Raw genomic sequence first — 25,197 nt, forward strand, 5'->3', positions numbered from 1 at the left:
ATGCCCATGGCTAGTAGCCTCACCCCAGTTCAATGGCATACGGCCTGATCAGGCAGTTTGATCTCTCTATAGCAGTGATATATGGAGAAGGGCTGAAGAAGGTGTTTGGTCGCCGGCAAGACGCTGTCCTAAAGGATACAGGCGATCAATATTTTGTTTACTTGGACTGATAATGCACCAACCGACGAAATCTATGGAAAACAACCGTTCGCAGATTCTCCTAAGCGTTTTAAGCAAAGCAAGGCCAAGACCTCGGCGACGCCCCGAGCACCAAACACGCATTTCAGATTGTGATCTTCCCGTCGCTCAAAGCCTACGAGCTGATCAGCGTCTCCCCTTCTCAAAGTTGGCAAAAGAGCACGAATCCCCTCCTGATCCCGCATATTGTTTACATCATGCCAAATTACAAATATTGCTGGCGCGGTATTGCAGTTCGAACATATATTGGGGATTCTCCCTCCTTTTCTGCTGGTAGTGGTGGTGGGCATGAGCAATTCCTCGGTGAGTAAGGCTTGCTGGTGCAATGCGATCCGCGATCCCGGTCATGGAGACCTGGCTAAGGTATTGAAGTCGTATGACAAAGAGCTGGAGGAGCAAGAATTTGGGGAAAGCGACAAGCTGATACTTGGCAAGCTTCTTTTTCCACTTGGTGCTGTGGATGTCAAAGTTGCCCTCCCTTGCGAAAATCAATTATACCCTCTACGTCACTGTTTAGTGCCTCTCACCTGTTGTCCTGCAGGCACATACACTGCAATGAGATGGCTCTCACGGTTGTTCGCACCAATACTATGGTTGCCAGATGGTGGATTTGACAGGCCGCAGGTGTCTGAGGATGAATTTGGCTTCGGTGCGAAGTATGGGCTTTCACGTTCTTGGCCATCAGATATAAGATATAAAAGCTCAGGGATCTTTGCCACAGTGAAAATCCTTTTACAATTGTTGTACAAATGTTCGATAAGCATTACGTCTTCGTACCATTCCGGAGCGATCCCTCAGTGGAAGTAGCAGTCCGGAAAGCGGAATGCCAGCACGCTTATACCCAGCTATCCTATCACCAGTTGGGATTTGACTTCATTCTTTTCAGAACGAGATGGACAATGTTGCTTCCGTTATCTAGCCCCTTGTCCGCATCCCTTGAGCACTGGAAGAAGTGAGGCGGAAAGATGGGGATCAATGGAGCAAGGGCCATATGATAATGATCGAGAGTTAAAATGGCGTAAAAGAGCACCAGTCGGCATCACGACAATAGTTTTGGATCCTCGTCCGCGTTGCATGCAGTATGTACTCACCTAGGTAGGTTCCTAGTGGTGTTGAAGCAGTTTCAGAGATCAAGGAGTGAGTGATTGCGAAGACGGAACTGGGGTGGCCAGGGGTGGATCTAAAAGCAGCATGGTCGGGGGTACGAGGTAGTCGCACGTGATACTCTAAAATGCCAAGATTTCGACTGCGGACGCGAAATCTGGCCCCTTTTTGGGATTTGGTTTGGACTCGCGTACCATTGAACTGCATTTCTTCCTTTCCTCCCTCGCTTCCTCCAATATTTTCCAGCCATGCGACTGTATTCAATTCTTCTCAGCCTGCTGGCACTGGCTGTTGCCAGAGTTTGCAGCACCGCATTGACGTATAAACTTGGCGCCAATGAGAAAGCGTGTTTTTTCAGCAATGTTGAGCGACAAGGCGCCAAAATCGCATTCTATTTTGCTGTAGGATTCTTTCTGCGTTCATTTGCGTGGATTGACTAACATATGATGTCAAGGTTCAATCCGGCGGTTCCTTCGACATTGACTATGAGGTGGTAGGCCCCAATGACAAGAAAATCATGTCAGGGGAAAAGGAAAGACAGGGCGATTTTGTCTTCACCGCGCAGACTGCAGGCGAGTACCGGGTCTGTTTCAACAATGAGATGTCTACGTTCGCGGACAAGATGGTGGACTTTGAGGTTGCCGTACGTCGCCACCCCGAGTAGTTCGTTCCCATGATGACCAAACCCTCTGACTGATGGGATCACGCAGGTCGAAGATGAATCCAAGTCTGCCCTCCTCCCACAGAAAGCTGGCTCAACTCCTGAACAAACGTCTGCGTTGGAAGATCTGGTCTTCAAGATTAGTGGGCAGCTTAGCACAGTGAGCAGAATGCAAAAATACTTCCGCACGCGAGAGAACCGCAACTTCAGCACGGTCAGGAGTACTGAACAGAGAATCTTCAACTTCAGTTTGATTGAAGTGGGCATGATGGTTGGTATGGCTGGACTCCAGGTCTTGGTGGTAAGATTTTTCTTTCAGGGGGCGAGGAAAGGTGAGTTCTCTCATATGCTGGTTTGAGATGTTGTATAAGGACTAATATGATGGACATCTGCAGGTTATGTATAAATTGCTGCATCTGTACCACTGTTTACATAGGCTACGGCACGCTATCATGTCACGGCACGGGAAGGACGATCTTGACGAGGATAACAAGGTCATAGACACGGAACCTCTGGGAGTTTTGGGACTCTTATCTGATCCGACTAGGCCATTAGCGCTCCATACTGCAAGGCGGGTGCGAGACACCTGTGTACCTGCTAGAGGATTGCAAGCTGGCTGCGAACATGATCTTCGACAGAAGGCAAAAGTTGCCCTTGGCTTCTTGCTGTCAGCCGCCTCGAACAACCTATTCTTCTATTCATTTCCCAGGCTCCGCTCACCTCTTTCTTCCTCTCTCCTCTATTTTGCTCATTCTGCGTCCTTCAATTCCCAGGAGGAGATTATCAATAAATGATTATTTGATGTCAGCCTTATCTACCAGCGCAGGCGGTGGTCTCCACCTTGCAGGACATCACAGTGTTGATAGAGAGATACAACCATCCATTGACAGTAGGGCTGGCCTCCGAGAAGCCATCAACCCAGTCTTGGACACATTATTCTCGGAGGTCAGTCCTACTCCCACGACCCTGTGAGGCAGCCGCCTTGTCATCGGATTCATTGACCGGTTGTCTCTATTTATTGAAATAAATATTCGATTGTCTCTCAGCTCCCTTCGGCGGACTTAATTGGACCATAAAGCTCTACAGGTCGCGGGCTATCCGCCGATAGCCCCAACTCCCATCATCGGCATTTCTATCAGAATCTAGCTAGATTGGATGTTATTCCAATTGGACATACACGGTCGAATATGCCCTCTCCATGTCTCTCTGTTGAAATGAGTTTGGATTGCCGGAGCTCTTTCTGAAATCCTAGCGGAAACCTTCCTGCCACGGTGCTTTCTCTACGAACTACCTTGGGGCTAGGAAGAATGTCCCTGGTCCAGATCTCACCAGCTCTAAACAGGAACAGGGAAATAGCCATGTCCTTACAGGCGCGAAGACGCCACAGTTAGACGCCACGGATGTCCTAGATGTCATGTTCCTTGGTGAATAGAAACACCGGTGCCGATGGTGGTTCTTCGCTCCCGGTTAGCCATGCAAGGGGTTGTGATTGAAATAAGTTTGCCCCGTACGTCCGTCATTGAGGCAGGAACTCCGTGGAGACTAACGATAACAGAGCAGATGCAAACTCCTCAACGAAGCCGGCGTGGAGAAAAAGGTACAATAGATCGGATCAGGCTGAGGTCACTCACGGCGCGTCCGATCTGCCCCGGTTCCTGTATCATCGACCTATTCTGTGTGTCTGTTTATTCACCATCCAACAACCCGCGGTAACTGGTCGCTGCAGATTCTAGCTGCAATATTGCATCTCTTTTCTAGATATAAAACCTTGATATACGATTTATGGTTCTTTGGACTGTTTGCATTCGGAACCACCATACTCGGTGCACACACGCACATCCGCTCTCTCTGCACATGCCACCAAGAATCTCACGAAGTGACTTGGCGCTGTGGAGCCGAGAAGGGCAAAGCATGGCTTTCCAGGGTTCCTTGCCAAGGCAACCTTCAGCCCCCTAGAGGGGCGTCTGACTCTTGTGCAAGGAGGTTCTATTTTCGGGCTCCTTACCACTCGGCCGCAACAGGGACTGTCGCGCAATTCGAGCTTTTCAGATCGGGCCGACGATGCCTCTACAGAGCACGGGCGAACGGTTGAATGAGCGGAAAGGCATTTAAAAGGCGTCGGTCCAGTTGCAGCGTTCATCGCGACTTTGGAATATCCTGAGGGGTACCCGCACACACATCTGTGTAGCTTCATACGATACAAGGACTGGCTGATCGACCAAACGTATGTACAGCTGGATGGGATCGCTACAGGGAGGCTCGTTGGGAAACCATCAAGCACGGTAAGACTGATAAGGAACCCCGAATACTACTGGCACTGGAGAGCGGGAGAGAGATTTGGATTTCTTCAGGCTTTTCGGTCTTTCGGACGGTCGTCTGTGGGACTCCAAACGGCAGAAACATAATTTCTACGTGCTGAGCCCGGAGGAAATTACCTAGCATCGGCCTTGTACGCTTGTTGGATATCCCTCCCGGCTCGCTGTGGTTGATATCACAGCTACCAGAAGAAGATGCCGTCAACATCATTCAACACAATCGAGGACATCCTCGCAACGGCGACAATCGACCCGGCCTTCTCCGCCGCGCTGGGATCGAGCAATCTCTTGCCAGGATCAAACTACACCCTCGCGGACATCAAGCAAGGCGCCGCGGCGGGCCTCGTTCCATTGCAAACACGACTCTCCGAGTCGCGACCGCCCCAAATTACCGAGACAGAACACTGCATCAAACTCCGCGATGACTGGACCTCCCGCATCATTGTGTGCCATCTGACCTCCGACCTCCAAGGCACTGCGCCGCCGCGACCACTCATCCTCCTGCTGCACGGCGGGGGCCATACCATCGGCTACCCTGAAATGCAGCTGCGCCTGGCTAGGGAACTCGTGCTAGCGCACTCGGCCGTGGTGATCTGCTCGTCGTACCGTCTGGCGCCGGAGTTCCCGTTCCCCTTCTCTATCTGCGATTCCTGGGAAGTGCTCCAGTTCTGCGCCAGCGAGAACAGGAAGTCCAACTCGGCCATCTTGCCCCGGTGCACCGACGCGCGCGTGGGATTCCTCGTCGGTGGCGAGAGCGCAGGCGCAAACCTCGCAGCCTCCTTGGCCCATCTGTCCAGAAACCACAACTTGAATCCTCCGCTGACTGGACAAGTCTTGGTGGCGGGAACATACATCTCTCCGGAGCGAGTGCCTGAGAGGTACGCGGACAGGTATTTGAGTCGACAGCAAAACGCCGACGCCCCGATCCTGGACCAACATCTCATCAAGCTGTTCACCGGCGCCTTCCAACCTGATCCGACTTCTAAGCTGTGCTACCCATTTGACCAAAACGATCCGCGCGACGAAGGCGATGGCGCAGGAACCAGGTCCGTCAAACACGGCCACTTAGGCGTCGCGCCTGCTTATTTCCAAGTTTGCGGCTTGGACCCGTCCAGGGACGACGGGTTAATCTATGAGAAGGTATTGAGGGAGGAATGTGACGTGCCGACCCGGTTGGATCTGTATAATGGGTTCGCACATTGTTGGTGGACGATATTTCCGGACCTGGAGATGTCGCAAAGGAGGACAAAAGACACCGTAGACGGAGTCGGATGGCTATTGAGTCTGAAGAAGAATGTAGAATGTCTTAGCGGGGAGTGATTTGCATGGTCGACTAGGGACACACTCGCATCCCTATCCTGAAAGGCACTCAGAGACTGATGATACTACCTATGTATCTGCGTTTCATTCTGCCAAAAAACCACATCTTGTGTAGGAAAGCGAGGCAAGCGGATTATGGCAGCCAAATGTATCCTACTCGTCAACCAAGAATCATTTCACTTCCTTCCATTCGCTCGCGCGCGCGTGTCAGCAGTCGAACATCTTGGTTGTGCTGACGTTCAGGCGGCTCCATTTCCCGCCCTGGCTGATGCAGCTCCAGAACCGCATCGGCCAGTAGACGTGGTACAACCACCACCAGGGCAGCGGATCCCAGGGCGCGTACGTACCGTCGTTCCATGTCAGCATGTGGTTGAAGAAGGCCATGTAGCCCTGATAAAGATCTGGGATCGACACGTCGTCGGATAGCGTGAAGAAAGACAAGGTCGGAAGGAGGACCAGAGTGATGAGATCGTGTCCGATCCAGTAGAACGACTTGTCGTGCGTCACGGGCCGCGTGATCTGAAGAGCGTCGTCAGCTAGGCGGCCGCTATGCTGGCTTTCGAGGACCGATAGATAAGCGCCCACCAGCGCCGGTGTCCCATCGAACAGCGCCACCCCCAGTGTGCGCCCGCGGGTTGCATTCGATGGGATAAAGGACGATGTTGTTTCCGGGATCCGACGACGACGGCTGGTCTTCCTCGTCCTGCACCATGAAGTCGAAAGACAGATGGCCTGTAAAGTCTGGCCCTCCGCTCGTGGCATACGTCTCGGTGAACGCCAGCATCGCCTGACTCAGGGCTGACTGGGCAGGGAGCGCCTGGTAATGCATGGGCAATTCGGCGGAGGGACAGGCCACGAACGCCTTCACGCGGCCTCCCACGACCAGTGAGTGCATGCAGTATTCTTTGCCTGCGATGAACTGCTGCAGTATCCATGGCGTCTCTGCCGAGATCTGGAGCCGTGCAATGTGCGCTGACGTTTCGCAGTCGGAGTCTTTGGGCAGCAGCGTCAGATCGCCGCGGGCTGAGTCGTCGACCCCGATCGTCTTCATGACGTACTTTCGGCCAGGTGGTGCACTATTTAGGATCCTCTCAACAGCCACACGACTTGTGATTTCGTGCGTTTCAGGAACCACAAGACCCCTGGTCCTGGTATGTTGTATGAATGAATGCTTCTTGTGCAGAGTCTGTGTCGTTTTGACGCCGAATTGAATGGCCTTGCACCTGGTCCTTGCTTCGACAACTTCTTTCGCCGTTCCGTCCTCGACCGCCGAGGAGACCCCAGAGCAACTGACCCAGAGCTCGATCTTCTCCTTGGTCACGATATCTAGCAGGGTTTGGATATACGGAGAGGACCCGGATTTCAGATCGGGCTTTTGGAGACGATAGAACCTCCTCAGAGACGTTGATACTCTCCCACAGGCCAACGAACCGTCGGGCTCAAAGTCGGCTCCGATAATGTCATGACCATCCTCGTAGAAGAGTCGTGCTAACACCAATCCCTTGGTCATACCGACTCCAGTGACCAGGACAGTCCGCCTTCTAAATCCAGCTTGGCGAGATGCCAATTTTCGATTCGACATTACCTTGTTCGGAAGGGCTTTGCTCATGAGAAGAGAGATGAGTAGAATGAAAGTATCCAGGGGAAGGAAGGTAAGGCTCAAAATCAAGAGGGAGGCATTTTGCATCCTATGAGCAAGCAGCGAGGAGCTTGCCTAGAGCATCTTAGCTTCGGGCTCTAGGCGTTGCGGAAATAGAAGTTCTGATAATTCGAGCAGGCTGAAGGAGATGGGGGGGAAAAAAAAATGAAAGCTTTCATATGTTTTGACATTGGAGATTTGCTTGCACGGAACAGTTTGTCCAAACATATAGACGTCACTCAAGTAACTAGAACAAGTGGAGAGAGTACCTAGGCAAGGAAACCAAGGCATTACGTCCGCAAGGCGGTAGAGCATAATAGAAGTGCTCGACTTGCCGACCGACCACGCTGCACCCCTACCTGCATCAAAAGGAACGATCCTCGGTAATAACTATACTCGCCCTGATGAGGAGAGCTGGATCAGGAAGAAGAACATAGAGGAAGGCCACGAGAGCGGAATTTTACAGGCCCCTTTCCAAAGACACAGATGACGGTCAAGGGTCGTCATTCTAGAAGCACATTACCAGCATCGCCAGTTGCCTACGTTGCTTCGTACCGGACCAGCCTACTTTGGCCCATATATCTCATCAACTCAATCAGTGTGGAAGGAGGGAAGAAGCACTAGTGCTTGCACCCAAGGAATGGACGTAAATGTCTGTTCTATATGGCTTCATGTCGAGGCGTAGCTGCCTGCTTCTGCAACTCCAATGCATCTCGTAATTTCGACACCGTCCTGGTAGATTCTGTAAGGATGTGAAAACATTTGAACCCGGTGTGGGCACTTACTGGCACTCCTGAAGGTTCGAAGCTGTGAACTAGACGGCTGTCGTAGATCAGCAGCGGGTTTCCCACCCTTGTCTCGTCCAGCTTAACCTCACCCTCTCTTTGAAGGTATTGATTGGCTGTACGATCGGCAAAACGAGTGTCTACACCACTGACGGTTTGTACTGCCTTGGTCGCCTGCTTCTTCTGCTCGACACTGCTCCGAACGTATTCGAGATAAGGGGGATTCCCAGGTTTGATCACATTGTCTGCGGCAAAGACAGAGCCCGGTGCAATCAGGTTCAGCTCCTCGCAGAGCTTCAGGTCGGTGGTGTATGCAGGCTTATAATGATCCAGAAACATTAGGTCGACGTGCCGCAGAGTTCCTGCCACATGCAACTCCTTGATAGAGGCATCACTTGATCCCTCAATGACCTGTACAATGTCGCTCAAGCCGGCAAGATCAACCAGGGAGGAGATGGCGGTTACAAAGTCGGGGTTTCGTTCGAGGCTGAAGTACTTTTTGCCTCCTGCCTTGCGGAGAGCATTGCCGAACAAAATGCACGAGTACCCAACATAACCGCCGAGCTCGACCATAACCTGCGGTTTCATTCCGGCTATGAGATCCGTGATGATTCGGCCTCTGTCTTCTCCCACATTCATCAGGTATTTCTTGGTGCGAGCGAACTCATCGATAGCGGCCAGCACTTTATGCGGCGAGCCTCGAATGTCCTCAATATCTTGCTTGTCGTAAATGAATTGTAATAGTTCCATCTCACGGCCATCATCGAACTGGGGCAAGTTAGTGAGCTTCACTAGAGCTTGCGGATGACTATACAAATATCTCCTCCTGCTCCTTATGTTGCTTTCGAGGGTCGAAATTAGCCATTGCTTCTTGAAGATGGACGCCTATACCATGAAAGAAAAAAAGCGAGAAGTGTATTGGAAAGAAATGGATATTTGCCATCTCAAATGTGGCTGTAATGGAATACCACAGACACAGATCACCTCTCACCGAGACCTTGCTGCGCTGTCATCAAGATGATTTTGTTCATTCCAGTAAGGGAAGTTAATTCAACTGGTGTGGTTCAAACAGGGGAACCAGTAAGCCTAGATCTGACGTGGAGTGGCAAGCAAGACGCGAAATGGGTTTCGAAGAGATCGAAATGAATGAACATGTCTCGATATAACGCCGCCGATGCAGTTGGACTGGTGGGAATAGAAAGTCATGATCAAAGTCAGCAAAAATGTCAAATGTGATAATGATTCGTTGACGGTGGTGCGACCAATGAAGCCGGAGACGCTAGACTTCATTTGGTCTAGCTATCCACAGCGTGATCTGGCCCAATGCCTTTTGGCGTGCAACCAACATCCTCTTTTCTTTGGCGGTCAAGGATGGCCTTGTTGTAGAGCGCCATGAATCGTCATCAACCGCTGAATATGGACAGTCGTATGCGGAAGAACCTGCGTAAGTCGCTCTTTACTCCGAACTGACATCTTATGCCACCCTTTTGCCCATTGCGGTCACCGCAGATTGGGCCGGATCTTGAAATCTTGAGAAGCAGATCTAGGGGGTGGAGCTATCGGATCGAGACGCTAGGATCTGTTCTCTTTCGAGATCTGTGTGGAAAGATTTAGCATTTATGCAAGAGATGGGCTCTGGGAGACACCGCATTCAGCCCGTTCGACATGCGCGGATGATGCTGTCGGTTTCCAGGCATAGTTGCCTCATCGACTTTTCACGACTACATCATGACTCCGACTAGTCAAATCCAAAATGGTGCCAAGTTGGCTTTGATGCCTCTGAAGCGTTGGGGCTAGGGTCAATTCCTTCGCAAATGGTTTCTGGCGTCAGTTGAGGACCCGCTTGCGGACGTCTCTCGCAGAGCTGTTGAGTCCTGCTGGAGAATGTACTCATTTTCTGTACCCCACAACCTGGTCTGTCCAGCCGGACGGCTCGCCATTTGTTTCGTCGGAGATACCTGGCAACCAGAAATCTACTTTTCCAGGAAGGATTTGCCGTCCGATGAGTTCGTCGACGGCCATGCTCACGGAGCTGTTCATATATCAGAACCAAATTCTCTCCTGTAGCTTCAACCTCTCAATCTTCTCAACCTTTCTCCTCCATCTCCTTTGCTTCGAAACTTCTCATAAACTAGGAATTTTGCGTGTATTTCGCAATGTCTGACCTCAAAGCCTCAGTTGCTGAAACGACAGCTGGGTTCCACATCGAGGGCTATGAGAAGATCGAATACGACTTTACCCTCATTGACGGAGTTTTCGATCTCAAACGACGTGACCTGGCCGACTGCTATACACGGTGGGGCGTTGCCTGGCCGTCATGGACTACAATATCTTCAATATCTATGGCGAACAAATGCAGAAATACTTCGACCATTACAACATTGATCTGGACGTTCACAAGACCATGATCGGAGAGAAAGCGAAATCCATTGACACCTTCCTGAGCATCGTCGATTCCATGAACAAGTTTGGAATCTACAGGAAGGTGAGGATGGATTGGTAAATTCGCAGTATATGCTGCTGACACGTGTTCTTAGGAGCCTGTACTTGTTATTGGCGGTGGACTCGTCACTGATGTTGCTGGGTAAAAGTCACCACCTACCTAGTATTACTTCAAGACACTCTGGCCCACCTATCTATTCAGTGATTGCATAGAAGGACATGTCGCTGATACCACGACCTACAGTTTTGCCTGCGCTGCCTACCGCAGGAACACGAACTACATTCGCATTCCTACCACCGTCATTGGCCTGATTGATGCATCAGTGTCCATCGAGGTCGCTGTCAACTATGGCAACTACAAGAACCGCCTCGGCGCCTACCACGCTCCAATTCATACCTTTCTCGACTTCACATTTCTCCGCACTCTGCCGAGAGCCCAAATCCGCAACGGTTTTGCTGAGTTGATCAAGATCCCCACGTGCGCTCATTTGCCGACCTTCGAGTTACTCAACAAATACTGCGAGCTGTTGATCAACTCTGGCTTTGGTCGGTGTGATGGTGCGACTGAAGAAGTACGAAAGGCTGCAGATGCCATCTGCAGGGCGGGCATTCACGAAATGCTGAAGCTTGAGACGCCCAATCTTCATGAGATCGGGCTTGATCGAGTCATTGCATATGGTCACACGTAAGTTTGACATTCCTGCCGTGTAACTTGCTCTTACCTGTCCAAGATGGTCGCCTTTGCATGAACTTGTCCCAGATGTGCCCCTTCGCCATGGACATGCGATTTCAATTGATATGGCCTATTCAGCGACGTTGGCCAACATGCGTGGTATACTCAACGACAAAGACCACCAGCGAATTCTGCGTCTCTTCTCGCGAGCAGGGCTATCCATGGATCACCACCAATTCGATGAAGACATCCTCGACAAAGGTACCAAGGCGGTCTTGAGGACCCGGGATGGAAAGCTTCGAGCTGCAGTTCCGGGTCCGCTCGGATCGTGTATTTTTCTGAACGATGTGTCTATGGAGGAGATGTATGCAGCTCTCAAGCAACACAAAGCTCTGATGAAGAGCTATCCTCGCCACGGCGAAGGGATCGAAGCATTCGTTGACGCAAGTGACACTGGCTACACGGTGGATAATAAGTCAGTCGAGAGCAACGGCTTGTCGAATGGCCCGAGCTCGTTGAATGTGCTCAATGGTGAGAACTATAAGAATGTCGTCCAAGCCAATGATCACAAAAATGCCGACGGTAGACCGGTCAAGAGTGTTTCGATCGCAACGAAGCACTCATCGGATCTTGAAAGAGTTACCAGCCCTATCGGTGGCGGCACAGGCAACACTTCCGATGGTCTGAATGGTGATTTCGCCAAGGGGGGCTCAGATAGCATTTCCAAGGAGTTGAATGGCTACAGCAAGGGTGTTGAAGTGCGGGCGTGATCGAAGAGGTACGTTGACCAAGGCCCCCACGGTAGCACAGTTGAGCACGGTCCAATGTATCAAGATATCGTTTCCCGGTTTTAAGTCAATCACATGTGCCGTAGCTAGAAAGCTCAATTTTACTGACTGCTGCTCACTTGGAATCCAGTCCTGGCAATAGGCCCTTCCAGATTGAGCCCCTTTATTGGCGTCTACCTCCTTACACAGCATTTATGACGAGGAGAGTATGCTGCGACGATTGACGTTGGTGTTACACTTCGGTGCGACAATCTCAACTGCAACGGTGATCTGAAGCAATCGTCTCTGGCCCTGCATTCCATTCGCCACTAGTGTTGAACCCTGATTTTATCTGGAGGATTGGGCCGAATTGTGGTCTCGACGTGGCATCGGCTCATTCGGTGCTCTCTAGCACAGAGCCCGGGGATTGCTATGCTCTTGCATGACTTTTGGAGACGACCTCAATGGTGGCTTATGGACACGGGCACGCGAACCGTCGTCCAAGCTCACCGTGATACAAAAAGCCTCACATCAAAAAGGAAAATCAGGCGCCAGCAAAATATCACCGTCGCTCATTTCCGTTCTTCATTAGAGGACGTCTCATTCGAAATAACAAGTACAGTTTACACCTATCACGCCACGCTCTGAGAAAGGACCACGCTCATACCCAACGCTAGCAGGTCTGATAACCTAACATTATTTTGGGCGAAATGTCCGTCTAGCTTCCTACGGTGAAGTGACGAAAATCCTTCTGACATTGAGGTCAGCGTCCGGTAATTGAGACTTGGGCAGGGCACTTGCATTTGGAATCTTCGTTGGCGTAGTAATGATGAATTTACCAAGCCTGCACTGTTTCCAACAATGAGTCACTGGGATTCTGTAGAGAGGACCCCAATGGCAGAATACTGTACCTGAACTTTCCAAGTCCCTCGTGCAAAGTTCTTTTCCATATATGCTCTCAGCGCGACCGGGTCGATGTATTTTTCGCTGACGATCTGTTCGGGTGAGGATGAAGAGCCGCCGCCGCCGCCGCCGTTCGAGTGCTGGGTGCTTGCCACCAAGGACGTCGTGCTTCGTCTTTGTAGAGACATTACGCAAACGCTAATTAATGTTTGTTCCAATAGAGCAACGTAGGGTACTAGTTGTCAACTCTTGAAAGGTTTTGCGGCCCGTGTCTTCCCTGTTAGCCGAATGGATCTGAAGAAGATGCCCCGGAGCAGCGAAAGTGTGTACTGTCCGCTCTTGGCATGTGGGCACCATGGACAAGAGGATCATCTGCCGAATTACAGTATCGGCGCCCAAAAGCGCACCATAGTCGCCGCGTGTCTCATCTGTCTTGCAACGGTTCGTTGGGCACTCTTGAGTCTCACGGCAGGATCCGACAAAGTCTTTGTTTCACAAGGAAGTTGAGCAAATTATATACGGCTCTTGTCTGGTTTCTTCCCATGCATGAATGAGCCTTATACACGGGCTGATGGTACATTTCTGGACTTGAATCTCCACAATCCGGCATGGTGTATCCTCCACTATTGTCAGTCCAAAGGAATGTCAGGCTCTGAGAACAAACAATTGTGCTTTACCAAAGAAACTAGATTATGTTCAAATCGAATTCCCTCATCCAAGCAGGTTTGAGTCACAAGATAGCACATGATAGAGGCTCGTAGCGGTCAATGTCGGACAACATACGAATGAGATTAGAGCTACAACCGGGCATGACGATGATTGTCCTCCGTCGACCTCCGGGTTTTCCATCGGACTCCGCATACCCGTCCAGGGCTGCAGACTGAAGTTCTGGCACTTTTCTGGAGAATGAAATCGCACACTGAAAGTGACGCGCCGCCGCAGGCAGCCATCAGCCGTCTCACCAATGCCACAGTGTTCACCGTCTTAATATGGAAATATCCTCCTAACGAAATTAGACCAGCCAACAACCAACACGTGGATTCGACCAATCTCACCCAACTGAGCTGTCGAACTTTAGAACTCGTGTACTGAATCTGATATTTGTCGAGAACTCTGGTCACTTTGACCGAGCCGGGGTCATTCGTCGTGGACAAGTAGTCTTCAAGCTTCGCTTTGTGGATATACTTGCTGGGTATCACTTGTTGGACTGTGACCGTGCTTTTGCTTCCAGCCATTTCTGTATCGACGGCGGCGACCAAGAGCCTGCGCGCTGGCGAAGGGCTCAAAACAAGGCTGAAATCGTAGATTAGAAGTGTAAAAGGGGGGAGCTAAGTCCTGGGGAAAGAAGAAGCTGGCAAGGAGGGGCACGGGCTTTTATTTTGCAGCAGCTGAACGACGTCTGCGTGCGCCAATCCGAGGCATCCTCTTGTTCGGCAGTACTACCTCGGCGCACTATATCCTAGTTGTTTGAGGGGGGAGAGAAGGCGGTCAAGTTGAGGCAGATCCGCAGGTCCTGGGTTGTCAAGCTGGAAACAGGAACAAGCAGCCAATAGTATCCCGAAGTCTCTCTCGCCCGAGGGTAGATGTATTCAAAAAGTGAAGGGGGAGATTCAAGGAGCAATGCCGCAGTGACCGCCTTGCACTGCCACGCCGCGCCCAGCAAGCCGAATCCGCCTTGCCGCCTCGTACCAGTAACCGACAGAGACAATCACCCTTGCCGCTTCTAGGCCTGTAGCCGCGTTTTGTAGCAGCACCCGACCTAAGGGCGCCACGGTTTCGACCACTCCTTCTCCCAGCCTTACCGAAGCAACGTGAACTGTCCTGATCACCCTGCCAGAACCGCTCTGATCAGTCGTTATCTAGCCAATAGCAATTGAATATATAGATATCAGGCTTGGGTGATGTGATCTTTCCGCCTGCTTCGATAGAACCCGCGAGGTCAGAGCTTGCTAATGACGTCCGACAAAATTGTTCAACCGTTACATGTCGACAACAACGGTTTCCTGTCCGCCAACACAACAATGGCATCATCAAAGTTCCTCCAAGACTTGATATGGAATAGTCCAGCTATGGTCTCAAATGAATACCTCAGGGAGCGGCTCAATGTGTGCTTGGCCGGGGAAGACGATCCATCCTTTGTTGAACTCCTGGTCGACGAAAACGACACCAGCCGCTCCAAGGGAGAGCCTGTTCCAGAATACATTTCATTTCCACTGGATTCACTTGACACCCGCTACAGCAAGGCAATACTTCTGCCGCTGGCAACCTATTACAACGTGAAGGAGTTCAGGTATCAGATGACGGTGGGTAGCTCTGCATCTCTTCTGGTAATTTCCTCCTGCTCACACCAGGCTCAGCAACGGATGAAAGCTCTGAAACTCATGTTTGTGACTCCCATCTTTTGCAACCATTTGCTAATCAAGATAGCTTCATTCGACAGCGCAATTCTTTTAGTGAGCTCAGCATTAATCGAGAGCTCCTGGATTGTTTGCTGCACATTTGCGACATATCCTTGAGGTTCCTTGACTTTGTCGTATACTTCGGTCCGAAGAGTGGAGAGACGAGCTTGACACCTCCACGGATCTGGACATCACCGAGAACTCCTGTGTCAGAAGGCCAGCCGGTTCCACGACCTTTCGGTAGGTTTCATCCTGTACAGACTGAAGCCCATGTTGATCAACAAGAATGCATCTACATAATACGATTTCCTGAGCTTAACCACCGCTCCGAGTCTAGTCCCTGGTCCATGAGACAGTTCTTGCTTTATCATCAGATTCCGACGGATTCCGCCACGGCATGTATTATATTTGCTGGCGTCGGTAAAGGCCCAGAAAGGTTGCTCGGTCATTACATATCCTGTTGCGGGAGAAACGAGGCCTTAGATCCAGTGGAAGTCCACCTTGTCCTCTTGAGCAGTGTTACAGCCACCTGGCGGCCGTACATGGAATATCTCGACAAGGAAGTGAGCACTCAAGTGAGTACTATTCATCCATGAGAAAACAAGTCAGTGACGACGAGTAGGCCGACCGTGCGATATTGGCCGACCTTAACGGTGACGGGGTTGAAATGACGCAGCTGGAGGAGCGACAGTACTTGAAACAGCTTGAAGATGCTCTTGACGAGGCAGCAGCGATTCTGGAACATACGACAGATACGGCTGATACAGTGCACAAGAACTTCATGCCCGCCTGGCCGAATATCACACGAACTATTCCATTCGAGATACTTGATCATGGCTTCCAAGAAGTCATCAAAGGGCTTAGACACTACGGTACACAGACGCAGACTCTACGAAACAAGGTCAAAAGCGCTTCTGACTTGGTAACATATTTTTCCGGGTGCTTTCGACGTGGTCCGTTGCTAACGTCCTAGGTTTCCAATATTTTGGATCTCGGCAACAGTAATACGTTAAAAGTGTTGGCAGTAGAATCGGCTCGAGAGACTGCTGTTATGCACCATCTCACCAAGAAGGCCACTCAGGACGCGGCAGCAGTCAAAGTCCTGACAATACTCACATTAATATACCTCCCGGCCACAGTCATATCGGTGAGCAATACTCGCAGACCGACAAACTCTACTGACAGGTTGGTAGAATTTCTTTTCCACTTCTTTTGTCAATAATGTAATGACACGGGAAGGTAACTTCTCGCTAGTTGTCGCTAGTAACTGGTGGATTTTTATAGCTGGTACACTCCCTCTGACAGTCATCACCATCTATGCTTGGTGGTTCTACGTTCAAAAGGAGATACATGGGCAATATCCGACATGGTGGCGATATGCGCAACGCAAATACCACTTATTGCTCGGAACACGATTCAGCGGGCGGCGCCGGAAACGACACGAGGCTGACGGAGAGATGCGCCAACTTTGAAAAGACGGGGTTGAAACCCAGTGTGGTTGAAGCCTCAGACCAGCCTCTCACGCCTTAACCTGTAAGGAGGGAGGGTGGGCGTTGACATGCATGAACGTTTCTCTTGTCCTAGACCTGTCACCTCCGACCCTTGATGAGCTACTGCACGCTAACGCAAGAGCCCTCTTTAGCCACATCACATCGGAGGGTGCTCTCGTGGTTCATGGGCTGAACCGTGGTTCATTGCCTCTTCGCCTCGTTGCCTCGCCGCCTCGAGCAGTCCTAGGAGCAACGTCCGAATCGGCCTGAGCCAACACATCCCCAATCCTGGGCGGGATTCTTGCCCATCATGCTGTCTTTTGTGCTGCTGCACAGCCTGAGTCTGCATCTACCTCTCTCTCCAAAGAAGACGCGCTCTTTAACACCGCCTGACAGCGGCTGCCCAACGATTCCTCCCAAGCCGCAACGCATATCTAGCCTGATGCCCCTCCCGCAGGCGGCACGGCAACTACCTTTCCTTACGCTACACTGTACATCGACCGGGCTAGCGGCAGTAAAAAGCTCTTTCGTGAGAACGCGACTTATCTGTCAGCCTGACTGAGGCGAGAGGGACTCAAGAATTGACTCGACGGCTACCCTTTGTTCTGCTGAAGCAGATACTAGTGCTTGTTCCCGCATTGGTCGCGAAGTCACACCGCTTCACTCAACCTTTCGAAATAATTACCTACCGAGAGAGGCCAGAGGGCATATAACCGCTTCTAGGAGCGGGGGTGCACCAGGGCTATGAGTTACAACCCACCGACACAGCCATCAGGCAGTCAAACACCCCCTTCGGTCAACATCCAATATGCTTCTAGCCGATCATTTGCACCTCCTTCACCGATATCCCCACATCACCTCTCCCCCAACCGGCCTCGTTCTCGCTCGCGGAGTTTTACAAATCGAATTCGTGCTCCGCCATCACAGATAACGGAGGACAAGTGGTTGAGAAGTATATTACCGACCGCCGAAGAAACCGAGTGCCATCTTCGCATTGATGTGGACGGCCCGGACGGGAGTGCATGGAAAGGACAGAGAGTCCAATTTTCCAAATGGGCGTGGGATCGCAACAAGTCTTATGAGCGCCTCCACAAACAGATTATGGCAACGCTGCAGGCCTACAAAGAAGGGCTCTGGCGCAATCCCGAGAACCATGGTCTTAGCGTCTACCGAAGACACGGATCTTGCCACATTATGGGACTTCAACACGAAGGGCCACATTCCGTGATCGAGGACTATGATGCGGACTATCTTGGCCAGAAGGCGATTCAGAACATCTGTGGCTTCATCCACAAGCATCCCTACGAGCCCTTCCGACTAGAAATCCGTTTGCATTTTTCAAACATTCGAATATTGCCCGGGTCTGTGTACTGTGAATGGGAGAGGATGGTGATTGGAGAGATCGAGGCAAAGCTAGCTGACAACCCTTTCCTTGGTCGAGATTTTCTGCCCCGTGTCCACCGCGATCAACTGACCTCGAAAAAGTTGATATTTGAAATCATAAAAGAGAGGCTGGATCGAAGACGCTCGCAGTCAGATCCGGCACATATATGTGACGAGATTGTCAGCAAGCGAGCCTCAATTTTATTCATAGCGTGCATCTACCACAAGTTAGACATCGATATCATTTTACACTTGGTCCAGGATCACGGTTACAACGATGGCAATCTCCCACCCCCCACCGCAGTGGCCGGACAACGAAACTCAACAAACAAATGCGACAAATGCGACAAGAACATCAAGACATTGCGCAAAAAACTTACTGCGTTCTTTGCCAGGAACATCGAACACGATGGGAAACGACATGTCTTGGAGTTTGACGAGGTGATGCCATTGCTGAACATACCAGATGAAAGTGACGAAACTGGTCAGAGCAGGGAAACGGTGCTTGGTCATGGCTCGTTCGGGACGGTTAAAGCAGTCTCCATCGACTCTTCTCATCATTATCTGACGGGCGTAGGTAATATCCCCGGGCTCACTGCCATCTACTGACTCGGCTCAGGATCCCGATCGCACTTATGCCCTGAAGATGTTCCACACAACAGGTGACCAGGCTGAAGACTTCAAGAGAGAAATCTGTATGCTGGAAAGGTTATTCCACGAAGGACATCCGCACCTTGTAACACACATTACAAGCTGGACTCAAAATCAAGTGCATTATATTCTTTATCCCAGAGCCATACGGAATCTCCGGTCACATATGAATGGGCACGATCCTCCCGCGCACAGCAGTGTCAATGTCGCTTGGCTCTTGCGACAATTCCACGGGTTGGCCAGTGCCCTCCGAAGCATTCATGAGATGAAAGAAGAAACGCCAACGATTCCAAGCCAGTCGAGCTCCTCGACAATAGCAGTAGAAAGGCAGAACCATTTTGTGTTCGGCTATCATCACGACATCAAGCCAGAGAACATCCTTTTATTTGAACATGTGAAAGGGAGAAATCCGATGCTCAAATTAAGCGACTTTGGTGCCGGGCGATTCCACTCGATGCCCAGGAACAATTTTGACAAGAGAAGCCAACAAGGTTCAGCCCTGCGTGGCACCGTCGCTTACTTTTGCCCCGAATATGAACAACCGAAGAGCCGTAAATTTGACATCTGGGCTCTAGCCTGTGTGTACTTTGAAATGATGATGTGGTTTTGCCTGCCGGGGCGTCTTGAGGAGTTCCATGGGAAACGGGTCGAACAATCACGCCAATGTTCAGAATGGGAAGATGACTGTTATTGGCGACTCGTACCCGATACTAAAATTGCAGAGCTCCGTCCCGTGGTGGACGAGTTCTTCCGCCATCTGCAAATGCAGATTGTCAATGATCCAGAAGACATCGCGGGGCTTTTGTCCAAAGTGTTGGATCAAATCAAAGCGGCCTTCGCAATCAATCCCGCCAAGCGACCTACAATCGAGGAGCTTTGCAACGAGTTTGACAAACTCCGTGTAGAGGCGGAATTGCTGGTCAACCAGACCGAGCGCGACTTGCGATCACAACCTTCGACCCGAGGCAACAGCCCAAGCAGCTGCAAGGGCTCAGACTTGGATGAGTCTACTCGATTCTCGCCAAATCAACGGCATCACACTTTTCCAGAAGACCAAACATCGTCTTCTTATGACCAGTAACTCCCAGCGGCCACCGCCACCGGGATAGCGAGCTTGCGGTAGCAGTCAGATTCGCCAGAGCTTTGGATAACCGACACCCAAACGCTAGTTGCGTCGGCCTCGCTGAAAAAGAGTGTGTGAAGTTATTGTAACAAGGCAAAGTGGCTGTGCTGGGCTGGTAGAGGAGTAGCAGGGAGGAAATTTGGCTGGTCGCATGTTAAACCAAAATGGACTAGGAGAGCAGGACAGGTTACAGTACTGGCAGTGTGCCATCCTTTGCAGTTTGAACAGAGTATCGTCATTACGTGGTTTTTTGGTGCCGTCTACCTATTTCCTGAGTGTTTTATCGGTCCTTTCCTACAACGCCGCCGCCGTGCTAGGCTCTCGCTGCCCTAGCCACTGCCTCTCTGGGGGTGGTGTTGGTGGTGTTGCTCTGTCAGCGCCGACTAGAAACGCGTTCTCGATTCCCGACCTGCTCGACAGGCCTCTGTGCGTCGTTGAACGTGCATGCCAAACTCTGAAGTGCTCTGTTACCTTATGACCTATTTATCCTGACAAAGGTACGCCTGAGAGGTGCAATCGGCCTACGCGTGCACTTGTCGGAGCATGACACGTTCTCCCGAAAGTTATGGAGACCCCCGACAAAACGGCAGTAACTAACTTCCTACAGCTTCACTTCTTAGATCGTATACGAGAATCTGCTTCTACCGGAGTTGGTATTATCGGTTCTAGATCTATTCGGTATTTAACAGTCAACCCCACCAGCCCCAACGTAAGTTAGATTAACGCATACCGCTAGCCCATCTAGCTGAGGAGGTCTAGTGAGCCGTACCCGAATGCCAATACGAGTACACTATCCAACTTCTGCCTTGGTGGATCGTAATAAGAACTACCCTGATCAATGCGTTCTTGGCACCCTGTAGAAGCATCTCATGTCACAGACAGACCTTCTCTTCCATCCCAATCAACCAGTCAACTTATGGCCTCGGATTCGTTCAACACCTGTACAGATTGATGGCCAGGCGCCTTTTGTTGAAGCAAAGGCCCCAGGTGGGTCGGTGCGGCGGTAGGAGGGAATGGTTACCGCCTTGCAGGGAAAAGCATGTCATGATGTCCGTGAAGAGCCGCGCAAAGGATGAAAAGCAGAAAACATAGCATCATGACTAGCTACGCTTACGCTTGGATCGACTTTGATTACCGGTTGTTCACAATGCCGGGCTTTGAACAGTCTCTGCTATGTTGATCATGGGTTCTCGTCCTTCGTCTGTTACGGATTGGGAGAGGTCGCAGTTCTTGCTCCCTATCTATATGCCTGCTCCTCCCGCTTGAAAAATGACGGTAAACTATTTCACCTGTACGTTAGGTCAGGCTGTTAGCCACCACCAGCAGCAGGACAAGTCCTATGGAACGGTTGCCGGGTTTCTCGATTTCAAGGCACGAACTGCTCCGGACGTCCCCGTCCTCGGCTTGTATGAAGTCACGCAAAGACCCTCACAGCTATGGGAACCGCATATATTGACTTTTCAGGACGTTCAGAGAGGCGTTGGCCTTGTTGCCGGAGCATTGCGCAACGCATTTGATATAGAGCAGCGACAGACGGTAGCGCTTCTTTGCCCAAGCTCTGCGAGTCTCCTATTTACGTGGCTTGGTCTGGTTTGGTTGGGCCACCCGGTCCTTCTTGTGGCGCCTCAATGCTCTGCCTCTGCAGTTGCCCAACTGTGCAAATCCTGCGAAGTCGAGTCGATGCTCTACGAGGGAGCTTACCGGGATCTTGCGGCAGAAGCTTCAAAGGAGGCATCACGATTTGGGAACGCGTGCCTCACAACGCAACCTGTGCCCTTTGCTGGAGAAAATATCCTCGAAGTGATCAAGCGGACGCCTGGTGGTTCTTTTACACCATCACTAGTAGATACCCGAGAGTCAGGTGTGGCATATCTTCATCACACCTCGGGCACATCGAGTGGTACTCCGAAACCCATTCCTCAAACGCACAGGGCGATCAGGGTCCTTCCGATCCTCAACGGCGCAGGGCGCGCAACTTTCACAACAACACCGCTCTACCACGACGGTGTTGCTGATTTATTCCGTGCTTGGAAGAGCAACGCCTTGATATGGCTGTTTCCTGGAAAAGACCTTCCGATCACCGCTACAAATGTTGGCATGTGTCTTGAAGTTGCTGCAGCCTCCCCTTCTAGTGGAACGCACCCGGAGGTAAGATATTTCTCCTCGGTCCCGTACGTCCTACAGATGGTGCCGGATGACGAGGATGGCCGGAGGCATCTTCAAAGAATGGACATCGTCGGCGTTGGAGGCGCAGCTTTACCTGCTGAAGTCGGAGACAGCCTCGTCAAGGATAAGGTGAATCTGGTATCACGATTCGGCAGTGCTGAATGTGGATTTCTCATGTCCTCTCATCGGGACTATGCAAACGACAAGGAATGGCAGTATTTCAGAGCCGCATCTGGCAGAGAGTTTCTCCAGTTCGAGCCCAGAGATGACGGTCTGTCAGAACTCATCATTCAATCGGGGTGGCCGCATATGGTATGTACTAAATTCCGAACCCCTCCTATGTTGCATAGGAATTGAACCAATAGTGGACAGGCCAAACGAAACCGACAAGACGGCTCCTTCGCCACAGCCGACCTCTTCGCGCCGCACTCGACTACCCTCAACGCATGGCGGTACCGCTCGCGAGCCGACTCGCAACTGATGCTCATCACGGGCAAGAAATTTGACCCGGCTCTCTTAGAAGATGCCATTCGGGCATCAGTCTCGTCTGTCGTCTAGGACGTTCTGATCTTCGGAAACGGCAGACCCTATCCTGGAGCGTTGCTGTTCCCTCTCGACGCGATCCAGATGAGCGATGAAGATCTCCTCCGTCATGTTGCGCCTGTGGTCTATGACTTGAACCGCAAGGGCCAGAGCCACGCGCGGATATCGAAAAACATGCTCATCCCCATGGGCCATCCCGATAGGGGGCTTGAGAAGGGCAGCAAAGACACGATCCTGAGGAACAAGGCCGAAGAAAGGTTTGCCGAGAAAATTGCCGCTGCATATGAACACGTTCATCCGGACGGGATCGCTTCTTCTTCCCCAAATGTCCCCGACGATGAAGTACCTGCAAGGATCCGCGATATTATCCAAACGGTCGTTGGCGAATGCCAGAAAGACCTCGACAACGATCCTGAGGCCTTGACAGAACATACGGAACTATTAGCATATGGAGTTGACTCCGTCGCGTGCATCCAAATCCGGCATGCACTGTCTCGACTTCTGCCTAGAGGTTCAGCCTTACCGCTGACCGTGGTCCAAGACACAGGAACCGTTGCAGGACTGACCGACTTTGTTCTACATAAGCTATTGGGGCAAACGGGTCCTGAAACGAGGGGAAGCGAGCGAGATGAACGCGAGCAACATCGGCTCATGCTCGATTGGTCGACCAGTACAGCGTCTTCGACGAACCGCGATCCCCCCCGTCCTATACAGCCTCGGCTTGCACCCGAACTGCGACCTCCTGCTCCCCGCTCCAACGCCCACCAGGTCACTTGGGCATACAGGTCCTCCTCACGGGCCCGACAGGCTCTCTAGGCGCACACATCCTGCACCAACTCCTATCCAGCCCCTACATCTCGAAGATCCACCTCCTCGTCCGCGGCGCCACACGCACACCTCGCGCGAACGTGTCTTGAAAGCTCTCACTTCGCGTGGTCTTCCTGCCCCGCTGTGCTTCGATTCCAAAACACAAATTCACAGCTGCAGACTTTCGGACACCAAGCTCGGTTTGTCCGAAAAGGCATGTGAGCAGTTGGCAGAGGAGGTGGATGTGATAATCCATCTAGCCTGGAGCGTGAACTTCGTCTTACCCCTGCGAGCTTTTGCGACGACCCACCTCGCCGGCGCAAGAAATCTGATTAACCTCGCTCTCGCCTCGTCAAAAGGGAAAGCGGCGCCGAGATTCATATTCTGCTCGAGCGTGGCGGCCGTCTCAACGTACTCTTCGAGGTCTCCTCCAGCAACAATACCCGAAAGAGTCCTCTCCGATCCGGCTGTCGCCGGCTCGACGGGCTACGCTCGTTCGAAATGGGTCGGCGAACAGATCTGCCAACGTGCCGCTCAGCAAATACCACAGCTGAGGAACCGCATCTCCGTCGCTCGGGTAGGACAGTTGTCCGGGGCAAGTGACACGGGAGTGTGGAGTCGCAGCGAAGCATACCCCCTGATGCTGAATAGCCTCAGGGTGACGGGGTGTTTGCCAGATCTGGACGGCGCGAAGAGGGACAGAGACGAGAAGGGAGGGGAGATACTGGATTGGTTACCGGTTGATGTCGCTGCGAAGGTGTTTGTGCAGGATATCGCCCATCAGAATGCCCCCCCAACATCGCTTCAAGCACAACCAAGCGCCAAGGACGTCATGACGGACGCAGAGAGAGAGGTTGCGCGAGCCGAAGACGGACTCACGGTCCATGATATCCTCAACCCATGCACCAGGACCACCTGGTCCGACCTGCTAGCCTGGCTCTTGCGGGAGCAAGCCTTCGAAACCGTCCCCGCCGCCGAATGGATCTCGCGCCTCTCATCCTTACAGGAGAGCAACGACGTGGAAAAGCACAACCATCCCGCCCCGAGGCTGCTGGGATTCTGGGACAAGGTGTTTGGTGCCTCGAGACCGACATTGAGAGCTGCGGAGGGAGGAGCAGCAAAGCCCTGGGTTCCAAGACCAGAAGCAAAAGAGGCAAAAGGTGAAGAAGAAGTCCGACGACCCACAGCATCGCGGTACGAAATGGCAAAGACGTACGAGCGTATGCCCCTGCTGAGGGACTTGGAAAGGGTGGTGAACGCGGAGTACGTTTCGAGGCTGTGGCGATGGATCAGGCACAATGCCTGACTGGCTTTCCTTAGGGAGAACATCCCTTACTCCCTGGTGAGCATGGAGGCTTGAGCATGACACAAGAAACAGATATCACACATCCCTTGATCACACACCTTCGGACTGCGATCGAAAATGGAGCAAAATAGATCAGCAATTAATCCTGGGCGCATCTAACCATCATAGTCGCTTTTCTTCTGTCTTGTAAACATTTCATGATGCCATGAAGCATAATCTCGTCTCTACGTTTATTGTGTACACTCCGGCAGTTCAGCCTCGTAAACTCACACGTGCTGCTGCCTAGTTCCCCATACGAGTTTTCCATCGCCTTTGAGCAACGATCCCTTCTTGCGGCTCTGCAACAACTCATGCCTCGCCATGCTCCCTCTGCCCCCGGCTGTCACAATGTTGGCTGACCGGCTGCCGACGTCATAATGGACAACTATGTAGACCACTTGACACTGGCGCGACGTTTGCTGCCTTTGTGCATGCTGCCGAAACATCCTAGCCACATTGTGGATATTGTTCCTGCGCTTCCTT

At 51.6% G+C, this 25,197-nt stretch overlaps 9 protein-coding genes across 9 annotated transcripts; 6 read left to right on the forward strand and 3 right to left on the reverse strand.

Annotated features, from left to right (window-relative positions):
- Positions 1-1,550: 1,550 nt before the first annotated feature.
- Positions 1,551-2,321, forward strand: Z519_00934 (uncharacterized protein; the record flags this gene model as incomplete). Its single annotated transcript, XM_016758691.1, has 3 exons — positions 1,551-1,703; positions 1,757-1,945; positions 2,013-2,321. 3 exons carry the CDS (start codon positions 1,551-1,553, stop codon positions 2,319-2,321), a joined length of 651 nt encoding a protein of 216 aa, XP_016625940.1.
- Positions 2,322-4,473: 2,152 nt separating this feature from the next.
- Z519_00935 (uncharacterized protein) lies at positions 4,474-5,598 on the forward strand (the record flags this gene model as incomplete). The annotated part of the gene is made up of 1 exon (XM_016758692.1): positions 4,474-5,598. One exon carries the CDS (start codon positions 4,474-4,476, stop codon positions 5,596-5,598), a length of 1,125 nt encoding a protein of 374 aa, XP_016625941.1.
- Positions 5,599-5,805: 207 nt separating this feature from the next.
- On the reverse strand, positions 5,806-7,207 carry Z519_00936 (uncharacterized protein; the record flags this gene model as incomplete). The annotated part of the gene is made up of 2 exons (XM_016758693.1): positions 5,806-6,117; positions 6,206-7,207. The coding sequence occupies 2 exons, from the start codon at positions 7,205-7,207 to the stop codon at positions 5,806-5,808; spliced, it is 1,314 nt and encodes a 437-aa protein (XP_016625942.1).
- Positions 7,208-7,896: 689 nt separating this feature from the next.
- Positions 7,897-8,887, reverse strand: Z519_00937 (uncharacterized protein; the record flags this gene model as incomplete). Its single annotated transcript, XM_016758694.1, has 2 exons — positions 7,897-8,790; positions 8,837-8,887. The coding sequence occupies 2 exons, from the start codon at positions 8,885-8,887 to the stop codon at positions 7,897-7,899; spliced, it is 945 nt and encodes a 314-aa protein (XP_016625943.1).
- Positions 8,888-10,339: 1,452 nt separating this feature from the next.
- Z519_00938 (uncharacterized protein) lies at positions 10,340-11,907 on the forward strand (the record flags this gene model as incomplete). The annotated part of the gene is made up of 4 exons (XM_016758695.1): positions 10,340-10,507; positions 10,560-10,606; positions 10,709-11,149; positions 11,196-11,907. 4 exons carry the CDS (start codon positions 10,340-10,342, stop codon positions 11,905-11,907), a joined length of 1,368 nt encoding a protein of 455 aa, XP_016625944.1.
- Positions 11,908-12,630: 723 nt separating this feature from the next.
- Positions 12,631-12,995, reverse strand: Z519_00939 (uncharacterized protein; the record flags this gene model as incomplete). The annotated part of the gene is made up of 2 exons (XM_016758696.1): positions 12,631-12,753; positions 12,816-12,995. The coding sequence occupies 2 exons, from the start codon at positions 12,993-12,995 to the stop codon at positions 12,631-12,633; spliced, it is 303 nt and encodes a 100-aa protein (XP_016625945.1).
- A 1,833-nt stretch (positions 12,996-14,828) lies between these two features.
- Positions 14,829-16,736, forward strand: Z519_00940 (uncharacterized protein; the record flags this gene model as incomplete). Its single annotated transcript, XM_016758697.1, has 7 exons — positions 14,829-15,110; positions 15,165-15,190; positions 15,235-15,781; positions 15,829-16,128; positions 16,180-16,353; positions 16,400-16,429; positions 16,512-16,736. 7 exons carry the CDS (start codon positions 14,829-14,831, stop codon positions 16,734-16,736), a joined length of 1,584 nt encoding a protein of 527 aa, XP_016625946.1.
- Positions 16,737-17,440: 704 nt separating this feature from the next.
- Positions 17,441-19,811, forward strand: Z519_00941 (uncharacterized protein; the record flags this gene model as incomplete). Its single annotated transcript, XM_016758698.1, has 2 exons — positions 17,441-18,652; positions 18,699-19,811. 2 exons carry the CDS (start codon positions 17,441-17,443, stop codon positions 19,809-19,811), a joined length of 2,325 nt encoding a protein of 774 aa, XP_016625947.1.
- A 1,311-nt stretch (positions 19,812-21,122) lies between these two features.
- Positions 21,123-24,729, forward strand: Z519_00942 (uncharacterized protein; the record flags this gene model as incomplete). The annotated part of the gene is made up of 5 exons (XM_016758699.1): positions 21,123-22,331; positions 22,392-22,564; positions 22,604-23,265; positions 23,348-24,632; positions 24,690-24,729. 5 exons carry the CDS (start codon positions 21,123-21,125, stop codon positions 24,727-24,729), a joined length of 3,369 nt encoding a protein of 1,122 aa, XP_016625948.1.
- Between the last annotated feature and the right edge of the window lie 468 nt (positions 24,730-25,197).

Source organism: Cladophialophora bantiana, assembly GCF_000835475.1.
Source record: "Cladophialophora bantiana CBS 173.52 unplaced genomic scaffold supercont1.1, whole genome shotgun sequence".
NCBI lineage: Eukaryota > Fungi > Ascomycota > Eurotiomycetes > Chaetothyriales > Herpotrichiellaceae > Cladophialophora > Cladophialophora bantiana.